Raw genomic sequence first — 24,081 nt, 5'->3', positions numbered from 1 at the left:
GCGCTTTGGGGCTCAGGAATAGCATCCAGGCCCAAGTTCAAGCCCCACGTCTGACAAAAACAAACAAAGCAGCCATGAAAACACTTGTCAGCCAATATCTTTTGAAGTCAGAAACACCTTCGTGGGGTCTGGAGGGTGAAGTGAAGCAGTACCCCAGAATGTTCTCCATAGTGACAGACACAGGACCGATTTACTCTTGGTTCACACATCTGTGCCCAGCCCATGGCAGCCGGGCGGCCATGGCGTGGGGGATTCCGGGGTGATGACTTGGGGACAGAGACGGAGCCCTTGGACCTACACCTGTACAACTTCGCTTGGGGACAGCGACTGGACAAGGACTGACAGGGCGGGGGCGCAGTCCTGCACTGGGCTTTGGAAAAGAGATTGCATAGCTTATTGAACCCTGGTGTGCACAACTTTGGGGGTGACTGGGGGTTCATCAGGCTGTTAGGCTCCTGCCAACCCCTCCCGGGGAGTTTTCTTGTGTGTGTGTGTGTGTGTGTGTGTGTGTGTGTGTGTGTGTGAATATGTAGGACTTGAGCTCAGGGCCTGGGCACTATCCCTAAGCTTTTCTCATTCAAGGCTGGTGCTCTACCACTTGAGCCACAGCACCACTTCTGGCTTTTTTGGTGGTTCATTGGAAATAAGAGTCTCACAGACTTTCCTGCCTTGGGTTGGCTTTGAACCATGATCCTCAGATCTCAGCCTTTTGAGTCTCTGGGATGACAGTGCCTGGCTGGAGGGGAGGGTGGGGGGTGAGTATTGAGCCATGCATTGTTCAGGAGACCCCGGAAAAGAACCAGATCTTGGGGTACCCTGGGGAAGGTCCTGTTGCTCATACTCCCTTCCCTGGTTAATTTTCCGTATTTATTTATTTATTTTTTGCTTAAAGGGCCACCAGGAGTGTCTATGTGAGTGTGAACCACAGTCCCGCTCTGGGGGTGCGTGAAGGTGACACCCCTGTGCAGACAGAAGTCTGGAGGGGGGCTTCAGGCCCCAGCAGGCTCCTCAGATCCGGATATGGAAAGTGCTGAAAAAGAGAGAAAGGACAGAGGTCATGGGCAGGGCAGAAGGCTCATCAGAAAAGGTGCTGCTAGTTAGTAGTGTAGGTGTGGTTCAAGTGGTAGAGCGCCCACCTGTGTGAGAGCTAGGATGCTATCTATGCCCACATCCTGAGTTCAAGCCCCAGGATCAGCACAAAAAACAACAAAAGCAAGGCCAGGTGCCAGTGGCTCACACCTGTCATCCCAGCTACTCAGGAGACTGAGATCTGAGGATCCTGGTTCGAGGCCAGCCTGGGCAGGAAAAGAAAACTGGAAGTGGTGTTGTGGCTCAAAGTGGTAGAGCACTAGCCTTGAGCAGAAGAGCTCAGGGACAGCACTCAGGCCCTGCGTTCAAGCCCCAAGACTGACCAAACTAAATAAATAAAATCCACAACAACCAGCTCCGGCTGGCTTTGAACCGCGATCCTCAGATCTCAGCCTCCTGACTAGCTGGGATGACAGGTGTGAGCCATCAGTGGCCAGCCACGCACAAGGCCACAGCGGGAGGGGAGCTGGGCCTAGAACCTGCTTGTCTGCTTCCTGACCTGCCCATCAGGGCCTATGGAGGTCCCATGGACCCCCACCATCCATCCCTGCTGCCCCCGCCCCCCCCGCTCGCGTGGGTGCCCCCTGCTGGCGGCACCTGAGGAAGTCAGGCGCCTTGGCGATCATGTCCTCGAAGTCCGCGAAGCCCAGCTTGCCGTCCCCATCCAAGTCCGCCTCCTCGATGACCTTGTCGCACACCAGCACCACCTCGTCCTCGTCCAGCTCTGACTTGGTGAGCCGGGCCAGCGTCAGCTCCAGGTCCTCTTTGCAGATGAAGTTGTCCGTGTTAAAGTCTGCGGGGCACAGGGAGGGCTGTGGAGGAGTTCACCCCTCTCCCAGGAAGCCCTCAATTGCCTCTCTCCTCCTAGCTGGACACCCTGGTCACCCCAACAGACACTGGATCCCCCCAGAGCATCTCCAGGCACACACTGGGGAGACAGGATCCCTGTGCCCAGCTGGAGGGGACCAAAGGGACAGATACTGAACACACAAATGTGCCCCAACTGCCAGACACGGGGCTCACACCTGTGATCCAATCCCTCAGAAGGCTCAGGGTAGAAGGATCATGGTTCAAGGTTAGCCAGAGGTGGGAGGAGTTTGCCAGACCCTATTTTGAAAGGTAACCAGCAAAAACAAGACTGGAAGGTATGGCTTAGAGCGTAAGAGCACCAGGCTTAAGGTCCTGAGTTCAAGACCTTAGGACTGACCAAGAATACGCAGCAAACAAATATCCTCCAGAACCACTGAATGTATAACCACAGGCTGAGCTAGTTTCAAACTGGAGGCTCTCTGTGAATGTCAGGCCCTGGTCAGATGGCCCCTCGAGCTAACATCCAGAAAAACCAAGTTCTAGAGCAGAATTTGGACTGGGCCTCTTTTGACTCTAAGGTCCATGTTTTCCAAACTGCAGGCCTTGAGTCCAACATGTAGTGCACGATAGCACATGCATCATGCAAATGGCAAACACAATTTCATCTGCCAATGCAAAAGCCGCCTGTCGAAGCGGTTCATGCCTATCATTGCTGCTCCTTGGGAAGCAGATCTAGAGGACAGTGGGTTCGAGGCCAACCTAGGCAAAACAAAACGACAAAACAAAAATATACCAAGCTGAGCCTGGAATCCTAAGCGTGAAGCGAGTGGAAAATAGGAGGATCCCAGTCCAAGCCAGTGTGGATGTAAAGAGGAGATCTTATTTCCAAAATAACCAAAGCAAAAACAAAAAAGGTTGGGGACATGGCTCAGATTGTAGAGTGTCTGCCCTAGCAAGCAAAAAGATCTGAGTTCACAAATTTCAGTACAGAAAATAGTCCTGTCAGGAGATGAAAAGGCCGCAAGGCTACAATCTCTGTACACACACAGAGCAGGAAGCATGGTTTGGTTTTGAGCACCACCTCAGCAGGACACAGCACAGTGGTTTGGAGGGTCGGGGAGGATGGGCCCAGTCCTGGGGTGTGAACTCAGGGCCTGGGGACTGTCCCTGAGCCACAGCTCCACTTCTGACTTTTTTCCTTGGTGGTTCATTGGAGATGACTCTTAAGGACTTTCTTGAAGTGGTGCTGTGAGTGGCCCCGCCCCCTCACATGGGCCCTTGGATGGGTCCACACCAGAGATGGAGAAAGTGGGAAGGGCAAGACCCTGTCCGGCCATATCTTTGGTCAGTGCTTGACCTAGAACCCATGTCCTGAGGAGACTGACACCCTTGCTACCCGGGAAGGCCTCCAGGGTAGGTGAGAGGAGAGGAGATTCTCTGGACATACTAGCTCGACGGCCACCTAGATTCTTCTGTCCATTCAATGAGAGGAAACAGGTCCTTTGGTGCTCTGTGCTTCCCTTTGGGGAAGACAGCAGTCCCTCCCAACACCATCGGGTCCTAGACGTAGGGAGCTACAAGCCATGAGTCCAGGGCTCACAGAGAACGGACAGGCAAGTGCTGCCTGGTATGGTGTACGGATGTTTCTAGAACAAAATTGCTTTGAAATAAAACATGACACTTTCCAAATGAAAAGACAGCCCTGCATGGCCGTGGTATCTCCTCTCTAGCTCAAAGGTTTTCCCAAAGGTGTTGAGGATGACAGGTTTTTGTTCTTTTCTTTTTTTCTTTTCTCTTTTGTCAGTCATGGGGCTTGAACTCTGGGCCTGGGCACTGTCTTTGAGCTCTTCAGCTCAAGATGAGGGCTTTACCAATTGAGCTACAGCGCCACTTCCAGTTTTCTGATGGTTCACTAGAGATATGAGTCTCATGGTCTTCTCCTGCCCGGGCTGGCTTTGAACTACAATCCTCAGATCTCAGCCTCCTGAGTAGCTAGGATTACAAGTGTGAGCCATTGGTGCCCGGCTCTTTTTTCTTTTCATTTGTTGGTTGTGGGGTTTGAACTCATGGCCTGGGTGCTTTCCCAGAATTCTTTTTCTCAAGGCTAGCACTCTACCATTTTGAGCTACATACAGCTCCATTTCCGGTTTTCTGGTGTTTAATTGGAGATAAGAGTCTCACAGGCTTTCCTGCCTAGGCTGGCTTTGAACTACAATACTCAGATCTCAGCCCCCTGAGTGGCTGGGATTACAGACATGAGCCACCAGTGCCTGGCCAGAGGTTTGTTGTTGTGGGGGTCTTCTGGTCCAGGATAGGTGTCAGCCCAAACTAGGGACCTGCTGTCTGCATCCAAGGACCCTCAAAGGGTGATACGGGGTCTTAGAGGTCAGGCCCAGGCTGGTAGGCAGGTGGACTTTGGGGCCAGTCTTCTTTGGCCATGGAGAGTCAATTGCATAGCGCCCTCTGGTGACCAGGGAGAGAAGAGTCACAAGGGCTGAACTGGAGAAACCAGCCTGCCTATGGTTTATGAGAAGGAGGAGGGGAGAGGGGGCAGGCCTTGGTCCCTGACCTTATCACCAATGCCCAGGTCCCCAGAATCTGGCCTACAGATTCTTCAAGTTCACTTTTCCCCCCTGGTGGTTTTTGTTTTTGTTGTTGTTGTTGCGTTTTGGTTGTGGTCCTTGAACCCAGGGCCTGGGTGCTATCCCTGAGCCTTTTCAACTCAAGGCTAGCAATCTACCACTTTTAAGCCACAGCACCACTTCTGGCTTTCTGGTAGGCTAACTGGAGATGAAAGTTTCATGAACTTTCCTGCCTGGGCTGGTTTTGAACCGCAATCCTTAGATCTCAGCCTCCTGAGTAGCTATAATTACAGGCATGAACCACCGGAGCCTGGCTTTGGGTTTTTTGTTGTTTGTTTTAATTGGTGCCAGTTCTTAGACTGGCACTGTCCCTTAGCTTTTTCTATCAAGGCTGGAGTTCAACCGCTTGAGCCACAGGTCCCATTGCCAGCTTTTTGTTGATTCATTGGAGATAAAAAGTCTCACAGACGGGCTGGGAAGGTGGCTCAGTGGTAGAGCGCTTGCCTTGCATGCCTGAGGCCCTGGGTTCGATTCCTCAGCGCCACATAAGCAAAAAGAAAAAAGCCAGAAGTGGCGCTGTGGCTCAAGTGGTAGAGCGCTTGCCTTGAGCTGAAGAGCTGAGGGACAGCGCCCAGGCCCAGAGTTCAGGCCCCACGACCGGACCCCCCCCCCAAAAAAAAAAAAAGTCTCACAGACTTTTCCTGCCCGGGCTGGTTTCAACTTGCCTTCAGCCTTCTGAGTAGCAGGGATTACAGGTGTGAGCCATGGTGCCTGTCTCCCTACCGTAAATCTTGAAGGCGTAGCTCGCTTTGAGCTCCCGGGGTGCCGACTCGCACAGCACAGAGAACATGTCCACGAAGTCATTAAAGGTGAGGTTGCCATCGCCCTCCTCAGAAAAGGACTCCACGATCCTCTCTTTGAAGGGGTTTTCCTGGGGGAGATCAATGTCACCATCACCCAAAGACCATGCAGATTGGCCTTGGTCAGGCCACCTGAATCTCCCAAGCCTCAGTTTCTCTATCTATAAAGGGAGAATATTAACGTCCCCTACTTAACTGGTTTGGTTTCCTTCCTTCCTTCCTTCATTGCTTTCTCTTTTTCTTTTGTTTTCTCTCTTTTTTTACTTTTGTGTGCCAGTTTTGGGACTTGAACTCAAGGCCTAACCCTTGAAGGTTTTTTTTTTTCTTTTCTCAAGGTTAGTGCTCTAACACTTCTAGCTTTTTTCGGTGGCTAACTGGAGATGAGAATCTTAGGGCCTTATCTGCCTAGGAAGGCTTCAAACTGAGATCCTCAGATCTCAGCTTCCTGAGTTGCTGGGATTACAGGCCTGATCGCCGACACCCAGACTGCAGTATGTAAGAAACCCATAACATATGCAGATGGACAGTGGGCTCCTAGCCCGTGAGTGGGCTGAGCCCACTTTACACGTCCAGATCCTACACAGGCATCCTCAATAGGGGGAGCAGGAGATCAGGGTATGTCCAAGGCTAGGCTGGGAATGGCTGGCTGCTCTAGGCTTGTCTGCTGCTGAGTCCCGGGCCCCGCCCCTGCGCCAGGCCCCGCCCCCAGCTCACAGACCACACCCCAGGCTTGCCCCTGACCCAAGCCCCACCCCTCGCCAGGCCCCGCCCCGTGCCAGGCTCCTCCCTGCACCACCCCGGCCCCGCCTCTAGCCCCGCCTTTGCCTACCCGGAGCTCGGGCATCTGGATGATGAGACTCATGGGGACGTGGACGATGGGGCTCTTCCTGTAGTCCATGGGGACGAGGTTGGGGGCCAGCTCATAGAACCGGGCGTGGAGTCTTCCAGAGAAGCAGAGGAGCACACTGAGCCTTGAGCTCCCAGAGACCCATGTCACCCTGCCTGAGCCTCTGAAAACCATCCTCAGCCAGGACCTGATGTGTGCCATTCACACCTTCATTACCCCTGGCCCTGGGGACTGGGGCCAAGTCTACTCTCCCCTTCCCGGGCTTTCCTAATGGTCTTAGTGTGTGTGTGTGTGAGAGAGAGAGAGAGAGAGAGACAGACAGACAGACAGAGACAGAGAGACAGCTAGGGGCTTGAACTCACGCTCTCCCTTAACTTTTTTGCTCCAGGCTGGTGCTCTACCACTTGAGCCATCCCTCCACTTCCGGCTTTTTGCTGGCTAATTGGAGATCAGTCTCAGATTTGTCTCCTCCCAGCTGGCTTCAAACCTCCATCTCAGCCTCCTGAGCAGCTGGGCTGACAGGCATGAGCCACAAGGGTCGGGTGCCCACAGCCTTCCTTTGGCCCAGTCACCCCACCCTTGGGTTCCTCCAACTCGGGGTGTTTAGCTGAATGTTAAACTGCCATCATCCGAGTGGCTCACCTTGCTCCAGGCCCGGGGCTAGTGCTCTCAGGGAAAGTCACAGCGAGAAGAAAGCCACCATGAGAGGTAGATGTTAGCTGCCCATTGAGGCTCAAGGGTTAAGGGCATGTTAGCAGGGACAAGACTTGAACCCAGGACCTCCATTTTCTCCCTGTAAGCCCAGGAGCCTGGAAAAACACCTCATCTCCTATTTCAGAGCCTGTCCGAGGCAAATAGAATTTTTTTGGGTCGGTCATGAGACTTGAACTCAAGGCCTGGGCGCTCTCCCTGAGTTCTTTTGCACAAAACTAGTGCTCTACCACTTAAGCCACAGCACCACTTCCAGTTTTCTGGTGGTTCATTGGAGATAAGAGTCTCATGAACTTTGCTTCCTGGGCTAACTTCGAACCACGATCCTCAGATCTCAGCCTCCTGAGTAACTAGGATGACAGGTGTGAATCATTAGTGTCTGGCTAATAGAATTTTAAAAGGGGGGGGCCGGGAAGGTGGCTCAGTGGTAGAGTGCTTGCCTCACATGCATGAGGCCCTGGGTTCAACTCCTCAGCACCACATAAGCAGAAAAAGCTGGAAGTGGCGCTGTGGCTCAAGTGGTCGGGCACTAGCCTTGAGCTGAAGAGCCGAGGACAGCGCCCAGGCCCAGAGTTCAAGACCCACAACCGACCAGAAGTAAAAAAAGAAAAGCTCAAAGCACATGTTCCTCTTAAAAAGGATTAGAAATCACGGAGAAGCTCCTGGAGACAGTTGGAGGCAAGAAATCTCCAACTTCCTGCACTGTGGGTGGAAGCCAGTCGGAAATACCCAGGAGGGAGGATCTAGCCCCGATGTACCACAAGTGGGCGCCCAAGAGCTTCCTCTGTTCTTATTTCCTGCATGAAGGAAAAATCTTGCCCTTAAAGCAATGGGTAATTCATACACAATTGACAGACTCATTGTTTTCCTTTCCGTCCCTGCCTTCTTTCCTTTCCTCCTTCCTTCCTTTCTCTTTCTTTGTGTGTGTGTGTGTGTGTTAGTGCTTAAACACAGGGCCTGAACACTATCCTTTAGCTTTTTCACTTAAGACTGGCGCTCTACCATTTGAGTCACTTCTGGCTGTGTGTGTGTGTGCATGCGCGTGCACACACACACACACATACCCACACACACACACCATTCTAGGGCTTGAATTCAGAGCCTGAGCACTGTCCCTGAGGGATTTTGTGGGGGTTTTTTTTGCTCCAGGCTGGCACTCTACTACTTGAGCCACAGCTCCAGTTCTAGGTTTTTGGTGATTCATTGGAGATAAGAATCTCACAGATAAGGAATAACATTGATCAAGATACATTGTATTCATAAACTGCATTGTTAAATGGCAGCTCCTTTGTACAACTAGTTAATGGTAATTAAAAAAAATTTTTTTAAGTCTCATAGACTTCCCTGCCTGGGCTGCTTTTGAACCTGGATCCTCAGATCTTGGCCTCCTGAGAAGCTAAGATTACAAGTGTGAGCCACAGGCTTATTTCTGGCTTAAAATTAAAAAATAAAAAGTCTGGCTTTTTGATGGTTGCTTGGAGATAAGAGTCTCAGAGACTTTTCTAACTGGCCTGCTTTAGACCAAGATCCTTATAGCTCAGCTCCTGAGTTGCTGGGATTACAGGCATGAACCACTGGTTAAGTCCCCGGCAGACAGAGAACAGAGGGCCTGTAAACAGGATGTGTGGCTGGGTGGGGTCTGCTGAGACTCAGCTGGGGAATAAGAGCGGGGTGCGATTACATTTTCCCAGAGAGAGGGGACAGGAGAGGGGGTTTGGACAGGAGGCCGGGCTGAGGGGCAGGGGCGGGGCCAGTGACGCGGGGCGGGGCCGAGGCGGGCACAGGGATGCGGGGCGGGGCCGAGGCGGGCACGGGGCGGGGAGGGCAGAGCGCTGGCCCCGCAGCCCGTCCCCGGTGGTGTCATTGACCCACTGCCTGGCAGCGGCCCCGAGCTGTAACGCAGAGCCCCGCGCTCGGGTTTCCGCCTCGCCATCTGGTCTGTACTCGGGGTGCAGCTTACCAAAGACACCCGCCAGGGTGGGGGGACACGGAGGCCTGGAAGAGGGCACACCGCGGGGGGCGGGCGGAGCCGGCCTTGAGGCTGACCCACGCACAGCTGCCACCCTGACCCTGGCTCGGCCTCTCCGGTCGCAGCGGGGACGGGGTGCGGGGATGGGGGGAGGGCCGCGCCCCCTCCCCTGCCCTTCCCTGAGGGTGGGCTGTGGCCGGCCCCAGCAGCCCTTCCTCCCGTGTGATCACTGTCCCTGGTCCTGACGTCCCCCGGGGCTGTGTGACGGCTCCCATGAGGCTTTGCACACACACACACACACACACACACACACACACACACACCCATGATTAGGGTCCCTAAGGTGCGGCGATGAGCAAGAGGCAGGACCTCAATGCACGAAGGACACAACAGGCAGTGCCAGGCAGAAATGGGGCGTCAAGGGACAGAACAGGCTGGGCCGGGCAGAAGTGGGGGTGTCCAGCTGCCTTGGGGGGCCTTCTCCCACTTGGAAGGCCTCAGGCTTGGCCTTTGCACTGGTACTGATCTCCCCAGGCTGGGGTGCTGGGCTGGGTCCCAGTGGCTCACACCTTACATCCTAGCTACTCAGGAGGCTGGGGTCTGAGCATCGCTGTTTGAAGTGCAAAAGGCAGGAAAGTTCATGAAACTCTTCAGCTCCAATGAGTCACCAAAAAGCCAGAAGTGGAGCTGTGGCTCAACTGGTAGAGCACCAGCCTTGATGAACAAGTAAAGGAGCAGTGTCTAGGCCCTGGATTCAAGGTCTAGCATTGGTACAAAAATAAATAAATAAATAAAGGGGGGCAGTGGCTCACACCTGTCATCTCAGGAGGCTGAGATCTGAGGATCATGGTTGGAACCCAGTCCAGGCAGGCAAGTCTGTGAGACTCTTGTCTCCAATTAACCACCAGAAAACTGGAAGTGGCGCTGTGGCTCAAGTGATAGAGTGCTAGCCTTGAGCTGAAGAGCTGAGGGACAGCGCCCAGGCCCAGAGCTCAAGTCCCATGACCAACAAAAATAAATAAAATAACAAAAGCTGGAGTGCTAAAGCCTTCAGAACTGGGCAGGCTGGGTCTGTGGGGAGCCAGGACCCTTCCTTGAGTATTCTTGCCTTTCTGCAGTCCCCTGCTTATTTCTCAATGGGCCAGGGATACCCCCAAATGTGTCACAGTGTTTCAGTGGCTCGCAGGGATGAGCAGTGGTGGAGGGCTGGGGGAGCAGGTCCGTGTCCTTGTCTCCATGACCCTCCAATCTTTCACCCACAGGCTTTTTTTGAGGCTTCACCAGTAGCTAACAGGCAGCATGGCAGAGACCCAACTCAGGTGGGGTGACCTGAGGACCCACACCCCCACAAAGCCTGGGTTGGGAGTGAAGGGAAGTACAGAGAGTTGGCGGGCTACCACAGGAAGTGTGGGAGCTGATCTGGACCGGGCGTGGCGATGCTGTGGGTACAGGAATTGACAAAGGCCATGCCGGTCAGAGGGGATAGTAGGGTAACGATCGGGGGATGGGGCGTTGATGGCTAAGTGGGCATAGGGTGGGCTGTGGTGAGGACACACAGCCTGGCTTGGCATCAACAAAAGTGGGGGTTTAGGGTATTAGGAGCTCCCCCAAGTATGGTAAGGGGGGAGAGGGAGTTGTGTCGAGAGACCTAAAAGTTCAGGGGGGCTACCAGAAGGCCCGAGTGACCGCTCTGTGGCCACTTTTCTCAGTGGAAGTGCCACCTTTCTAGCACTCAGGTACTGTCCCATCATGCTTTGGGGTTCCCCCACTTTCCAGAAGGCCAAACCTTGTAGAAGGCTACAGAGCTGGGAGGTGGGATTCGAAACCAGGGTCTGAGGCCAGGCCTGTGGGGGGGGGGGTTCTGCTCCTCACCCTACCTCTCTTCAGTGGGTAGAAGTAAAGTGTCTCTCACTGTGGCGAGGGGACAGGGCAAGGACAGACCAGAGCCCAGCTCTCTGGGGATGCTGTGCCAGGTTCTAGGCCCAGCCTGGCCATCGATCCTCAGGGAAAGTGATCCTGAGAATTCGCTGGCTTTTAGCGTCACCTGACACCCTGTGCGGAAGGGGCCCCTTGGGGCAGCTTTCCTAGCATTCTGTGATCCCTGCTCACTGGCTGGGGCTGGGGCTGTGAGGAAGAGGGGGGGGAGGGCTAGGGGGCTTGGGTGTGTCCTGGCCTCATTCCCCCCTTCCATCTTTCCTGTCCAGGACCCCGCTCCCGTACCCCTTAAGAGCAATTGGCATCTGGAGAACAAAGAGAACATGTAAGACACAGCTCAGGAAAGACATCAGGGCCTCAGCCACATGGCCCTGAGCGTCCCCTAGCCTAACAGACAGGGGCAGCGGGCCCCACAGCTCAGAGGACAGCAAGGGACCTGCAGCCAGGCCAGGCCTCCAGATCCTGGGTGTGTGACTTAGCCAAGGTGCCAAGGCCTATCTGGAAAAGTGGACAAGATCTTTATTATTGTTTTTAATGTGTCAGTACTGGGGCTTGAACTCATGGCCTCATGCTCTTGCTTAGCTTTTTCCCTCAAGGCTGGCACTCTACCTACCTACTACCTGAGCCACACATCCTCCGTTTCTAGCCTTCTGGTGGTTCACTGGAGGTAAGAGTCTCACAGACTTTCCTGTCTGGGCTGGCTTTGGACTGTGATCTTCCTGTCTCAGCTTCCTGAGTAGCTGGGATTACAGGCGTGAGCTTGATAACTAGATCATCTTGTGACAAGGCTGCAGTGAGGCCATCATGAAAATGTGCCTTAGCTCTCTACCTTGGGCCAGCCCATAATAAGCTGATGTGGAGGGAAGAGGGGAGGAAGAAGAGAGAAGAGAAGAAGAAAGGGACATTCTTGAGCCTACACAGCCATCTGGGGGGCAGCTGGTTCCTGGACTTGACTCCGATGGCTCTTCTTCAACTCTGGCACCCATAACCAGGACACATGGGGTCCCCAGCCTCACCCCTGCCACAGCCCCAAAGAAGTAGACAGAGAGCCATACTTACTTGAGGATGTCTTTCTTATTGAAGAACGTACAGTCCTGGGAAGGAAAAACACACAAGAGCCTAAGTGGGGGCTGGGAAGGTGGCTCAGTGGTAGAGTGCTTGCCTTGCATGCATGAGGCCCTGGGTTCGATTCCTCAGCACCACATAAGCAGAAAAAAGCCAGAAGTGGTGCTGTGGCTCAAGTGGTAGAGCGCTAGCCTTAAGCTGAGAAGCTAAGGAACAGCACCCAGGCCCAGAGTTCAAGCCTCATGACTGACAGAGAGAGAGAGAGAGAAAGAGAGAGAGAGAGAGAGAGCCTAAATGATCCCAACTTCCTAGCTTGCTTCCTTCCTCTCTCCCTCTCTCCCTCCCTTCCATCCTCAGGGCCCCACTGGACAGCCCTGGTCTGGGGGGACTGGGGAGATAGGAGAGTCCCAGCTACCTCTCCCTTGGGGGACCAATGATTCTAATGGATCCATACAATGTCTCCAGTGCTAGCCCTGTGAACCCGATGCACCCTTGGGGTTCAGGGGAGAGAAGGGGAGTCATAGATGGACGCAGCAGATGTGAGGGCTGGTGAGATAGACCTTGGGAAGACACGGGCAGGCAGGAGGTAATTCCACTGTCTTCAGGGAGGCCCCACAGGGGGTGAACCACTACAAGCACTGAAGATGGGGCTGTGAGCAGGCATGCAATGTACAGTGAGTCCTGAGCGGCCCAGAGCACAGTCTTGTGGCTGATATGTCCAGCCATACGGGCAGAGGAATCACCAGCAACGCCGGGCTTCTGAAACCACAGGAATGACAGATCAGGTGACCACGGCCAGGCCCTGGTAGCTCACATCTGCAATCCCAGCTACTCAAGAAGCTGAGATCAGCAGATCACAATTGGAAGTCAGCCAGCGCAGGAGAGTCCATGAGACCTTTGTCTCCAGTGAACCAGTAAGAAGTCTGGAAGTAAGCCTAGAACTGGTGGCTCACACCTGTCATCCTAGCTACTCAGGAGGTTGAGATCTGAGGATCCCAGTTCAAGGCCAACCTGGGCAGGAAAGTCCAGGAGACTCTTATCTCCAATTAACTACTCAGAAAAAGCCAGAAGTGGTGCTCTGGCTCAGCAAAAGAAGCATAGAGACAGTGCTGAGACCCAGAGTTCAAGCCCCAGGACAAGCAAAAAAAAAAAAAAAGCCAGAAGTGCAGGTGTGATGCAAGTGGTAGTGTGCCAGCCTTGAATGTAAAAGCTAAGGGACAGTGTCAAGGTCCTGAGTTCAAGTCCCAGTACTGGCACAAAAATTAAAAAGGAGCATATAAGTTCACACCTACAGGGAAGGAGGAAGGGACTGGAGGAATGGATGAAATGAATGAAGTGAACACAGCAGAGAGGAAGAGGAGGGACAGCAGCTGGTATAACGTCTGGATAGAGAGATAGGAGGCTGGGTGGTGCAGGGTGGTGAAAGCATGTGGTTTCTAGGCTATTGGATCATAGACTCTCCTCAGAAGGTCTATCTGTGTGTGTGTGTGTGTGTGTGTGTGTGTGTGTGTGTGTGTGTGTGCGTGCAAGCATGCCAATCCTGGGGCTGAAACTCAGGGCCTGGGCACTGTCCCTGAGCTTTTGTGCTCAAGCCTAGCACTCTACCACTTGAGCCACAGATCCACTTCAGCTTTTTGAGTAGTTTATTAGAGATAAGAATCTTGGGGCTGGGAAGGTGGCTCAGTGATAGAGTGCTTGCCTTGCATGCCTGAGGCCCTGGGTTCGATTCCTCAGCACCACATAAGCAAAAAAGAAAAAGCCAGAAGTGGTGCTGTGGCTTAAGAGGTAGAGCACTAGCCTTGAGCTGAAGAGCTGAGGGACAGCGCCCAGGCCCAGAGTTCAGGCCCCACAACTGACAAAAAAAAAAAAAAAAAAAGAATCGTGTGCACTTTTCTACCCAGGCTAGCTTTGAACCAGGATTCTCAGATGTCAGCCTCTTGAGGAGCTAGGATTACAGGTGTGAACTATCAGCAACCTGTAAAAGATTTTTTTAAAAATTTTATGCCAGTACTGGGGCTTGAACTCAAGGCCTCATGCTCTTGCTTAGTTTTTCCCCTCAAGACTGGCAGGCTACCACTTGAGCCATACCTCCACTTCTGCCTTTTTGGAGACAAGAGTCTCAAGGACTTTCCTGCCTGGCTGACTTTGAACCATGATCTTCAGATCTCAGCCTCCTGTGTAGCTAGGACAACAGGTATGAGCTACCCATGCCCAGCCGGCATTTAGATAGCTAAATGACTTACACTGTCCGTCGACTGGCCATTTCAGAGTAAGTAAAAATTGAAAAACAAAACAAAACACTGGAGCTGGGCACTGGTGACTCATACCTATCATCCTAGCTACTCAGGAGGCAGAGATCTGAGGATCATATTTTGAAGCCAGTCAGGGCAGGAAAATCGACTCTTATCTCCAATAAACTACTCAGAAAAAGCCAGAAGTGGCTCACGTGGTAGAGTGCTAGCCTTGAGCAAAAGAAGTGCAGGGACAGCGCCCAGTTCCTGAGTTCAAGCCCCAGGACTGGTAAAAAAGTAAATTCATAAACCCACTGGAGTCTTGGATGATGGCTGTAAGACTGGGCCTGGGAGAGAAGCTGGGAGATGCAAAGCAGCCAGCACTTGCTAAGATGAACGCCGGCCTGTGAAGGGCTTTCCTGCTCATCCCCACCATTCAGTTACTCTGCCCTTGGCCTTCGCAGAGCGCAGAGTCCCAGGCCTCCTGCTCTGGTGGGCAAATGGCCACAGCCCAGCCTTGCAGACAGACAGCCTGGCTCTAGAGAATCTGAAGGCGCTGGCCACTAGGGTGATTGGATTTCATGACCAAAGAGGATTGCATGGGGCAGCTAGGGTTTCCCTGGGTGGAACAGGGGAGGGGTGGGAGAAGTTTCTAGGCCCTGTGTAGCCCAATGAGGTTTTCCTTCTGAGCCACCTGATATGCCATAGACTGCGGAGGGCTCTCTTCTAGGGGTGGGGCTCAACTTTTTCCTCCCTTCCTTTCTTCCTTCCTTCCTTCCTTCCTTCCTTCCTTCCTTCCTTTCTTCCTTCCTTCCTCCTTCCCTCCTTCCCTCCTTCCCTCCCTCCCTCCCTCTTCTCTCTCTCTCTCTCTCTCTCTGTCTCTCTCTCATTCAGTGTGCCAGTTCTGGGGCTTGAACTCACACATAGGTGCTCTTCCTGAGGTTATTTTTATTTTTATTTTTTTGCTCAAGGCTGGCTCTCTACCCCTTGAGCCACAGCCCCACTTCCAGCTTCTTATGATGGTTCATTGGAGATAAGAGTTTCATGGGGCTAGGAATGTGGCTTAGTGGAAGAGTGCTTGCCTAGCATTCATGAAGCCCTGGGTTTGTTTTATTTTTTGTGTTTTTGGTTGTGGGGCCTGAACTCTGGGCCTGAGCACTGTCCCAATTCAGCCCAAGGCTAGCGCTCTATTTGAGCGACAGCACCACTTCTGGCTTTTTCTGCTTATGTGATGCTGAGGAATCAAACCCAGGGCCTCATGCATGCAAGGCGAGCACTCTATCACTGAGCCAGCTTCTCAGCCTGAAGCCCTGGGTTTGATTCCTCAGTACCACATAAACAAAAAATGCTGGAAGTAGCACTGTGGATCAAGTGGTAGAGTGCTAGCCTAAAGCAAAAGAAGCTCAAGGACAGTGCCCAAGTTCAAGCCCCAAGATTTGGTGGTGCTGTGGCTCAAATGGTAGAGAGCTAGGCTTGAGCTGAAGAGCTCAGGGACAGCGCCCTGAGTTCAAGCCCCATGACCGGCCAAAAAAAAAAGTTTCATGGACTCTCCTGTCTGAGCTGGCTTTGAGCCATGATCTTCAGATCTCAGCCTCCTGAGTAGCTAGGATGATAGGTGTAAGCTACTGACACAAATGTGGCCTGTACGTAGATTACTTTCAAAGGAAAAAATAAAATAATATCAGCCAGGTGCTGGTGGCTCACACCTATAATCCTACCTACTTAGAAGGCTGAGATCTGAAGATTGTGGTTCAAAGCCAGCCTGGGCAGGAAAATTCATGAGACTCTTTTCTTTTGTTGGTTGTGGGGCTTGAACTCTGGGCCTGGGCACTGTCCTCAAGTCTTCATTTCAAGGCGAGTGCTCTAACACTTGAGCCACTTCCAGTTTTCTGGTGTTAATTGGAGATAAGAGTCTCACAGACGTTCCTGCCAGGGCTGGCTTTGAACTGTGATCCTCAGATCTCAGCCTCCTGATAGCTACAATTACAGGCATGAGCCACAGGCACCTGTGAGACTCTTACCTCCAATGAACCACCAGAAAACTGGAAGTTTCTGTGGCTCAAAGTGGTAGAGCGCTAGCCTTGAGCACAAAAGCTCAGGTACAGTACACAGGCCCCAAGTTCAAGCTTCATGACCAAAAACAAAAAAATCTGTGACTGGAGGCTGGGCAAGAAGTTGGATTTCTGTTTCCTGGGGTTTATGGAGGCCAGGAAAGAGGGTGGAGAGAGTGTGGAACTCCAGGTAAGAAGCAAGAGAGAGCTGGGAAGGTGGCTCAGTGGTAGAAAGCTTGCCTTGCATGCATGAGGCCCTGGGTTCCATTCCTCAGCACCACAGAAGCAGAAAAAGCCGGAAATGGTGCTGTGGCTCAAGTGGTAGAGCGCTAGCCTTGAGCTGAAGAGCTGAGGGACAGCGCCCAGGCCCCGAGTTCAAGCCCCACAACCGACCAAAAAACAAAACAAAACAACCAAGAAGCAAGAGAGACTGAGTCACAGGGCTTGTGTTTTGAGTGTGGGTGGTAACTGGGGCTTGAATTCAGGGCCTTCAGGTCTTCCTTGACTTTCACACACAAGGCTGGCACTCTACTACTTGCACCTCACTTTAGCCCCCACTGGGCTTGCTCTTAACTACAAAGGTGGTCTGAGAGCAGCAGCTGGAGAGGCGGATGGTGTAAGCAGTTGTGGAAAAGGTGAAGGAGGCCTGTTAGGGAGTCTGGGAAAGGGATGAATGACTTAGAAGAATCATCTGCACAGAAGTCTAATTGCAGGGATCATTGACACCAGGAAGAGCTGGAGAGTCCCGGATAGCTTGGGGGAGCCCCCGCCCATCCAGGCCTCACTGGCCATGGCTGGAGAGCCACAGGGAAGGGGATGTGGGGTTCTTAGGTTTCCTGGCTCTTATTTCTCCCACCCTGCCTGGCACAGTCTAGACAGGATCGGAACTCAATGCTGAGACAGGCTCTGTCCAAACGGTAACCCAATGCCGGGCTTGTCTGAAGGGAGACCCAGGCTCTTTCCCGCTGCCAGGCCACTCCTCCCCGCTGGGTATGGACCATTTATCCATGCCTTCCTCTAAGCTTTTATCCAAGCTGTCCCCTCTGCCTGGAGTGGATCCTTTCACGTCATCGTGGGCAAAATCCTGTCGCTATCTTCTAGGACCACTCAAGCTTGTGTGGTCTTTGAACCTTCCTGTCAAGGTAGGAGTCCCCTTCCAGCCCATGTGTGCCCTTCCCTAGAACACACCTGTCACTTGTCTATACCACTTGGGCCTCACGCCACCCAATAGTCAGATCCATGCCAAGCAAAGGGGATCTTTGTCCCACTCTTGCCCCTGCCCCCACCTCTATAGCCCAAGAGAAGAAAATAATAATAAAAATAATAATAAAGAAATTTAGCCAGGTACTGGTGGCTTATGCCTGTCACCCTAACTACTCAGGAGGCTAAGATCTGAGGAGGATCACAATTCAAAGCCAGCATTGGCAGGAAAATCTGTGAGACTCTTTTTTTAAAAAATTTTATTTTATTTTCTGTGAGACTCTTATCTCCAGTGAACCACCAAAAAACAAAACAAACAAACAAACCAAAAGCCAGAAGTGGAGCTCTAGCCTTGGGAAAAAAAAAAAAAATCAGGGACTGCACCTAGACCCTGAGTTCAAGCAGTAAATCCACATCCCTACCAAAAAAAAAAAATTGACAGGAAAAAACAAACACCTGGTCTAGCATCATCCCAAATGATTGGGGACAAATCTTGGAGCACCATTCTAATTGTATGTGAATCTCACATAGCGAAGGTACTGAATGGCTCTTTAGTGTCGTTTTATTCGCCTGTAAAGTGGATTTAATAATCCACTTCATTGTGCTGGGCAAGTAGAACTGGTACAGAGAGAGACTGCACAATGTCCTTTTCCTTCATACCAACCTAAGTATACATGAAGGGGACAGACAGGTGGCTACTGTGCCCCTGTCTTCTAATCTAGGAACAGGTGACAAAATAGGTCTGCCTGGGGGAGTCAGAGGGTGTGTGTGTGTGTGAGAGAGAGAGAGAGAGAGAGAGAGAGACAGACAGACAGACAGACAGACAGACAGAGAGACAGAGACAGAGAGAGTGCATCTGTGCTAGTACTGGGGCTTGAACTCAGGGCCCAGACGCTGTCTCTTCGCTTTGTTGCTAAAGGCTAGTGCTCTATCACTTAAGACACAGCTCCCCTTCTGGCTTTTTGGTGGTTAACTGGAGATAAGAGTCTCATGGACTTCCCTGCCAGGGATGGCTTTGAACTACAATCCTCAGTTCTGTCTCCTGAGTAGCTAAGATGACAGGCTTGAGCCCTCAGGCCTGGCCTGAGAGTTGGATCTTGAAGGATGAGGTTGATCAAGGTGGAAAGCAGGGAAGAGGCACTCCAGGCCATGGAAACTTTGGGGGATGGGCAGCAGCAGGAGAAAGAAAGAGCCTGGGTAGTGCAGTGGGGGGCGGGGGAATGGTTCAGAGGTGGCCCAAGGGGTGAGGGGACCCAGGCTCCAGGGCCTGGACAACCACTTCTGCAACCCAGAAAGGTCTGAGGCCAGGAGCTGCTGCTGAGGTGCAGAGAGGATTTTAAAAAGTTGGCTTGCACGCATAGAACCTGGCTTCTTGCTCCAATTATTTCTGTCCTGGAGCAAAGGGAAGATGCCCTAACGGGATACCTCTAATTTAAGACCTGATTGTGGGGGGGCGATGCACCCCCTGCAGCCCTTCCTGGGATGGAGCCGAGACTATTGGCACTGAAGTGGGGTAAGGGCCGCCCGAGAGGACAAGTGACCGAGGTGGACACGACAGAATCTTCCATCCGGAAGGCACTCTCATCCCCCAAGTGGAGAAACAGAGGCTCCGGGGCGGGAATCACCGGCCCAAGGTCAAGGCTGGGCGCTGCGGGCAGAGGAAGGGTTTGAACCCAGGTGACTGGCTTCCAGGGAGGCCTGTGGAGGAGACGCCAGGGCGGCGGGGCTCACCTGGTAGTTGTCCAGCTGCTCCTCCGTGAAGATGGTCTGCTTATTCCCCATGGCGACGGCCGCGCGGTGGCTCGCCTGCCCGGGCCGCCGCCTCCCATCAGCCGCCCCGGGAGCCCGGAGCCCCGCGGCCCGCGGCCTTGGCCAGCTCCGCGGCCGGCAGCATCCCCGGGGGCCGCCGCGCCGCGCCCCGCCCCGCCCCGCCCCGCTCCGCTCGGAGAGGCGGCAAGCCACAGGCCAGGACTGGACCCCGCCGGAGGCTCCGCCCCCAGTCGGAGACGGGGCGGGGCCAAGACTGGATCCCGCCGGAGGCTCCGCCCCTAGCGCGAGAAGGGGCGGAGCAAAGATTGGATCCAGTGTAGAGGCAGGGTGAGGAGGGGCAGGGCCAGGACTGGACCCAGCGTGGGAAGGCTCTGCCCCTAGCGGGAGAGAAGGGCCCACACCGGAACCCGCGTGGAGGAGACTCCGCCCCCACGAGCGGAGGCGGGACCAAGAAAGGACCCAATGGAGAGGAGACTCCGCCCCCAGAGAGAGGGAGGGGCGGGGCTAAGAATACATCTCGTTTAGAGGAGGCTCCGCCCCCTGCGAGCGGGGCCGTGGCCGGGCTCTACCGTTGCAGTGCGATCCTGGTCCTCCGGGGGGCGCTGTGGCCGTGGCGCGCAATGGTCACGCTGCTGTCCTTCAGGGTCCATCAGCACCTCCTGCCATCGGGGACCCCCGGGTCTCACCCCGGGAGTGGCGGGAAGGTGTTGGATGCGGGAATCCCTGCAAGGGGGGTGGCGGTGGAACAAGCACCATCTGGTCACCTCCTGGCCCGGGCCGGGAGTCCTCAGCGCCCGACCTTGGCCCAGCTCTTCCTTCCCCGCATCGACCTCTGAGCTCGGCCTGGCCTCTCTGGCCCTTGACTGGCCAGGACACGCCAGGCCCTGAGCTCCCCAGAGTGGAGGGCAGGATTTGCCCCACACTCTTTGGTACGTGAGAGGATTTCAACAGCTTACTGTGTCCAGAGAAGTGTGACAAAGGCCAGGGCGGCGGCCTCTTGGGGTTTTAAGCAAATGCCATTTACTGCCCCTTAGGGACACAAACTTTTATCCATATCCTCTTAGGATCCCAGGCTGGGCCTGAAAATTAATTTCACAGAAGACACACTAAAGGCAGAAAATCATGTAGATTTATTTAATACAAGAGAGCCTTCAAAAGGAAATGAAGACCCAAGAAACTGGCAAAACCTAAATGCTTTCTTTCACCTTTACTATTTATTTAGTGCCTGTACTGGGGCTTGAACTCAGGACTTGGTGGCTCTCTCTGGCGTCTTCATTCACACTACCACTTCAGCCATAGTTCCGCTTCTGCTATTTTGCTGATTAACTAGAGACAGATAGGCTGACTTCAAATCTCAATCCTCAGATCTCAGCCCCTTGAGCAGCGAGGATGAGAGGCATGCACCCATCAAAACCAAGCAGTGTGTAACTGCTGAGAATTTTGGTTCACTGTGTGGGTTCCTGGAAGGCAGCACCTGAATGCTCAACTACTTATTTCTGTGTTTGGAGGGTTGAAAATCTGAATAGTCAGGATGTTGATGTCATTCATTTCCTTTTATCTTTCAGAAGAAAAGACTTTTTACAGGTTATTTTTTTATCCACATCAGCGTCTGTGTGCTCAAGCTCTATGTGAGTGTGTGTGTGTGTACAGGAGATTAAACTCAGAGCCTAGCACATGTTAGGATTAGTAGGCTGGCACTCTACCACATGAGCCATGCTTCTAGCCTGGCTTTTTGCTGATTATTTTGCTATGGATGGAGTCTAGATATGTTCCAGTTGGCCTCTAGCTTGGATCCTTCAGATCTCAGCTTCTGAGTAGCTAGAATAATGGGCATGAGCTACCAGGACCTGGTGGCATTGGTTATATCAAGTTAATGCCTAGCTTTACTGATGGACTGTGATCCCCTTAAACATGCTGCCCTTCACTGCTGAGACCATAGAAGTATGCCACTTTGCCCAGCCCTTGACTGAGATGGAGTCTCTCATACTTTTTTTTTTCAAGTTCCAATAAAGTTTTATTTACAACAACTGACAGTGGGCTGGATTTGCTAACCTCTGACCTAGAAAGTTGAAGGAAATCAGAGGTTGGCTGTCCATAGCATCTATCCAGGATCCAGGATCCTACTTCTCCAATTTAGGGCCCAGGCTGTATTTTAGTTTATTTTTTTGTATTATGAATTTACTTTATTGTTATTATAGAGGCGATATGCAGAGGGATTATAATTACATGCATCAGGTCATTACATTTTCTTTCACACAGTGTCTTCTATTCCCTCATTCTCTCCCCGTCCTTCTCTCCCATCTCCACCCACAAGTGGTACAGTTCACTTTCACCAGTGTCCACCCCTTTTTCTCTTGAGTTCCTGAACTTTTATTGCCCAGGCTGGCTTCAAATTGTGATCCTTGGATCTCTACCTCCCTAGTAGGTAGGATTACAGGCTTGAGCCACTGCACCTGGCTTGCTCAGAGGCATATTAAAAAGATGTTACAAGGTATTGCTTATATGAATCACAAGCTTCAGAACCCTTTGGAGATTTAAAAATAACTCTATTTATAGATAAATAGGAAATGGAAATTGAAGTTCATGCAAGGGATGAGAAACCTAGAGCCAGGTATGCTTCAGGAGTGTCCATTATTGTTCTGGAACCTTCACTGAGAATGTATGTCATTCCTCTGAAAGTGACCTGAGTTCCTCTGTTCACCCTAGGGAACCAGGATCCAAGCTTTCTGGTGTTCACTCCATTACCCTGGAAGCCTGAGGCTCAGCTGCCCTGGTCTGGACATCATGGGGGCTGTGCTGAGGGGTGCATTCTCTGTTTACAAAGCGCCTCCTGCACTTGACCTGTGGACTTGGCAGAGAGAGCAACTAGGTTTTGCTTTATAAGCAAATGAAGGATGGTTCAGGCCAATTGAATCTGATCAGTTTCCCTGGGTTACATTTCCATCTGACCATTTTTCCCCTGGGCTTTTTAATGTGCTGGTGTTTGAACTCAGGGCCTGGGCATCGTCCCTTAGCTTTTTTAGCTCAAGTCGGATGAGCTCTGCCACTGGGCATCAGTGGGCGTGTTTGTGTGTGTGTGTGTGTGTGTGTGTGTGTGAATGTGTACAGGTGATTGAACTCAGGCCTAACACATGCTAAGATTAGTAGGCTGGCACTCTGCCACTTAAGCCACAACTCCATTTCTGGCCTTTCGCTGGTACATTGGAGATAAGAATCTCACAGGCTTTTCTGAATGGGCTGGATTTGAACATCCATCCTCAGGTCTGAGTAGCTAGGCCTGAATCTATTTATTTATTTAGTCAATTATAGGGCTTGAATTCAGGGCCTGGGCACTGTCCCTAAGCTCTTTTGCTCAAGGCAAGAACTTACTACTTTGAGCCTTAGAGCCATTTCCAGTTCTCTGGTGGTTCATTGGAGAAAAGAGTCTCAGGTACTTTCCTGCTGAGGCTGGCTTTGAATCACAATCCTCAGATCTCAGCCTCCTGGAGTAGCTAGGGTTATAGGTATGAGTCACAGGCGCCTGGCCTGACCTTTTTTTTTTTTTAACATTAAACCACAAATGTGTAATGAGATGCTATGGGTTCTTCATAACAATCACTTGTGAGGGCTCTGTAGCCAATTTAATTCATTTAACCTAAATTACATAACTATTTCCTTTGTTAATCATTTAAGCTTTTTCATTTTCAAAATTATAAATGATTCTATAATGAATATCTTTGTGCTGGTGGCTTTTTCTTTCTGCAGTTTTCTTTTTCTTTGATGAGATTTAATTCTCAGGAATATGTCTACTAGGAATACATCTTCTTATGCTAGTTCTGGGGCTTGAACTCAGGGCCTTGCACTATTGCTTGGCTTTAGCCCTGAAGCATGGTGTTTTACCACTTGAGTCATATCTCCACTTCCAGTTTTTGCTGGTTAATTGGAAATAAAGTCTCTCAGATCTGTCTGCCTGGGCTGACTTTCAACTGATATGCTCAGATCTCAATCTCTTGAGGAGTTGGCATTACAGGCGTGAGTTACTGGTGTCTTAACTCTTGAGAAAAGTGACTAAACTGTTTTCCAGAAAGATTGTGACAATTTCTAAAGTACAACTAAAACTTGCAGTGTACTAATTTTACTGTCAACTGGACAGCATATTATAGTGCTATCTATCTATCTATCATCTATTTATCTATCATCCATCTATTGGTCATCTACTTATCATCTCTCTATTTATCTATCATCCTCCTTGCAGTGATGAGGATTGAATTCAGGGTCTCACACATGTTAGGAAGGTATTCTACCCCATCCTCTAAAACCATTACTCCTTTGATTAAAAAACCACTTCTTTCTCATGGTGAAGTAGCTCTGGATGGGTAGTACTGTAGTCACAGATATAGATCCTTCTAGATTCTTCTGAGTGGCTGAATTTTCCTCACACATGTTCCAAACATAGATTGCTGATGGTGTGTTAGGGATTCAGACAAAGGAGATTGTCTGATGGTGAGTGGTTCAATACTAGAGGAAAGGTGAGAAGCTGTGGCTGGGGCTTCTGGAAGTTTCCTGTGACTCTTTCAGGGTAAGGCCACTTGTGTCTCCCCTTATGGTTGTCTACCTGGCCAGGAGGCAGGAAATGCCTTGTTTTGAGAGTTGAACTATGGAGCCTCTGTGACCCACTTCAATCCTGAGGGCTCGACACTTTTCTGGGGCTCTGAGTAGGAGGCAGGGAGCACATGGAAGGGTCTCTGGGGTATCCTAAAGGAGTTGAGTCTTGAGAAATGTCTGGAACTTCAGCAGGGTGAGGTGTGGGAAGAGGGGATGGGGCAGAAGGACCAGAGGAAAAACCTGGGCACAGAGGGTGAAAAATGGGAGAGGAGCTTGGGGACTGGCTAGCACAGCTACCTGATCGGTGTTCCAGTGCTGGGGAATGAATGGAGTGAAAGACGGAAAATGGGCTGGAAAAAAAAAAAAGACAGCGATAG

The 24,081-nt window shown here is 51.9% G+C and overlaps 1 protein-coding gene across 1 annotated transcript; it reads right to left on the bottom strand.

Moving 5' to 3' along the window:
• Positions 1–953: 953 nt before the first annotated feature.
• On the bottom strand, positions 954–19,276 carry Cib2 (calcium and integrin binding family member 2). The gene is made up of 6 exons (XM_013012019.1): positions 19,082–19,276; positions 11,863–11,897; positions 6,171–6,282; positions 5,265–5,412; positions 1,687–1,882; positions 954–1,030 (listed from the first exon to the last, which is right to left on the bottom strand). The coding sequence occupies exons 1-6, from the start codon at positions 19,130–19,132 to the stop codon at positions 1,009–1,011; spliced, it is 564 nt and encodes a 187-aa protein (XP_012867473.1). The 5' UTR covers positions 19,133–19,276; the 3' UTR covers positions 954–1,008.
• Positions 19,277–24,081: the final 4,805 nt, after the last annotated feature.

This window comes from Dipodomys ordii, unplaced genomic scaffold, assembly GCF_000151885.1.
Source record: "Dipodomys ordii isolate 6190 unplaced genomic scaffold, Dord_2.0 Scaffold15, whole genome shotgun sequence".
NCBI classification, from domain to species: Eukaryota; Metazoa; Chordata; class Mammalia; order Rodentia; family Heteromyidae; genus Dipodomys; species Dipodomys ordii.
Note: the sequence above shows the minus strand (reverse complement) of the source record. Positions and strands in the feature narration are given on the sequence as shown.